At 38.5% G+C, this 1,983-nt stretch overlaps 1 protein-coding gene across 1 annotated transcript in view; it reads right to left on the bottom strand.

The window, feature by feature from the left end:
* Window positions 1–804: 804 nt before the first annotated feature.
* LOC123252570 (exostosin-2-like) overlaps window positions 805–1,983 on the bottom strand; it is a 27,084-nt gene continuing 25,905 nt past the window's right edge. The window contains exon 6 of the mRNA XM_044681857.1: window positions 805–1,046. Within this exon, the coding sequence (XP_044537792.1) occupies window positions 805–1,046 (242 nt within the window). The remainder of the gene's footprint in view (window positions 1,047–1,983) is intronic.

The raw sequence follows: 1,983 nt of genomic DNA, 5'->3' as shown, positions 1-1,983 counted from the left end.
ATCCAAAATTATTTTAAACAAAACTGTCCACAGTGGGAATCACTGCCACTGGAAGATGTAAGACAGCATGCTTCCTACATACATGATTCAAAGCAGAAGAAAGCAAGGGTAGCAAGACAAACTGAATCAGACAAGGACAAAATCATAGCTGATTTAAGAAAACAATTGAAACAGACCAAGAAAGAAAAAAGAATTGGAGGAAATAAAAAATTTTGCCCTTCAAACTGTGTGTTTGGAATTAAGGGAGGTGTCATTTAAAAGTATCTTCCAAACTTCCTGTGGACATGCGGGGACTTTGAGACTACATTCCCCATGATCCAAAGGGTTTTCGGTTTCCAGTTTTGGACATGGGGACCTCTGATGTCCCCACATATAGGGCAGCTTAAATTTGGAGGTCGGGCTTGAGAGGCTTTCTCTCTTGGCTACTTAGTGAGGATGGGTGGCACTGGTGGTATCTTTGAAGAGATTTTATCAGATGTGTGGTCAAATTATATATTTTATGGACATGGCCATGGCTTTAATTAAACTACTAAATTCCCTCATTTTATCAGTCTTTATCATTTTTAATCATAACATTGATGGCAACCATAAGAAGTTTGGATTTTGAAGTCTAAATTTTCCAGATAGCCTAACAAAAGCATTTAGAGCCATGCCTGCTTTTTGGCTATCTTGCTCAGCTCTTTTGAGCAACTTTTTAAAAAAGGAGAGTGGCTTTGCTGACCATGTTTTTGCTAAAAGCAACAGCATGTTTTTGCCTCCCGTGGAACTCAGCCAGCCAGCTGAGCCTGACCCACCTTGGGGGGGTCAGAGCAGCTGCTTCTGGCTTCTGACTTTAAACCCAAATTGCCGGTGCCCTGCCAGTGCCTCTGCCAATGATCTTCCTGGCTCCTCACCTGGCCTCCCTTCCTGCCTCTTCTGATCTCTGCCAAATCCCAAGCCCACCAGAGCAGACTGCTGATCCTGTCTCCTACCAAATCCTGAGATTTCCGAGGAGAGACCCCTGCTCTGACTTGCCGAGCTCCGCCGTTTCAGCTCAGCCTCTGTTGCTACAGATTTGTTAAGTATTACCCCTACTCTCTTGGTAATGGCCTTAACCTGGAAAAATGCTTTTAATCCATTCTAGCCCTCCATGCATTTTCTCTAAAGCCTGATCTAGGCACTCCCCAACCCCCTCGCACAATCTCTACAAGTGGGATTTTCTAAAAAACTGACCTAATCTTTTCTCTAGCCCCGAGCTCACGATTCCTCACGGATGCTAGTGTCTGAACTTTGAACTTTAAAAACCCCTTAAGCTCAGCAGAACTCAATCAGAAGAACCTTAAATTGAACCAGGGGTGGACTGTTAAACCACAGAACTGAATTAGTTTTATTTCTGTTTTAAAAGGACTGTATCTTGCTGTATTTTGCTGATTAATTTTATGAATTAATTTTGTTTATTTCATTGATTTTCTTGTTGCACTGAATCATTTTAAGCTAATGAAGTTTCTGCTTATGATTTTATTATATTTCCTAATTTATTCAAGGTTTTACTGTATCAAAACAATGCTGTTATATGTACATCTATGAACATCTTATAGGAGCACATGTCTTTTAAGTTTTAGCCTATCTTGGTAATTGTATAAAATCTTGGAGGTTTCAATTCCTTGAGATTTAAATTGTAATTTTTTGAGAGGTCTTTTAATTTTTATTTTAGATCCTAAAGAATTGTTGTCTTAAAGGATAAGCTTTTATATATTTTATTATAAAAAAAAAATTGTTGCCTTAAATGGGTAGAAGCATGGAAATTTCCTTCTCGGGATATTTTTTTAAGAACAGGAAGCCTAGAGAATTCCTGTATACTTCTATCAGAAGGATCTAGAATTCCTGAGGATGATTTAGACCAGAAGGTTTTTTTAATATCAGATTTTGATATGGAGGCAGTAACAGAGTTTGTTGAGAAACTCTTAGCCAAGATTTAAAATTTGTAACAAGTATATGATTTTT

This window comes from Gracilinanus agilis, chromosome 6 (assembly GCF_016433145.1).
Source record: "Gracilinanus agilis isolate LMUSP501 chromosome 6, AgileGrace, whole genome shotgun sequence".
In the NCBI taxonomy this organism is placed as follows: domain Eukaryota; kingdom Metazoa; phylum Chordata; class Mammalia; order Didelphimorphia; family Didelphidae; genus Gracilinanus; species Gracilinanus agilis.
Note: the sequence above shows the minus strand (reverse complement) of the source record. Positions and strands in the feature narration are given on the sequence as shown.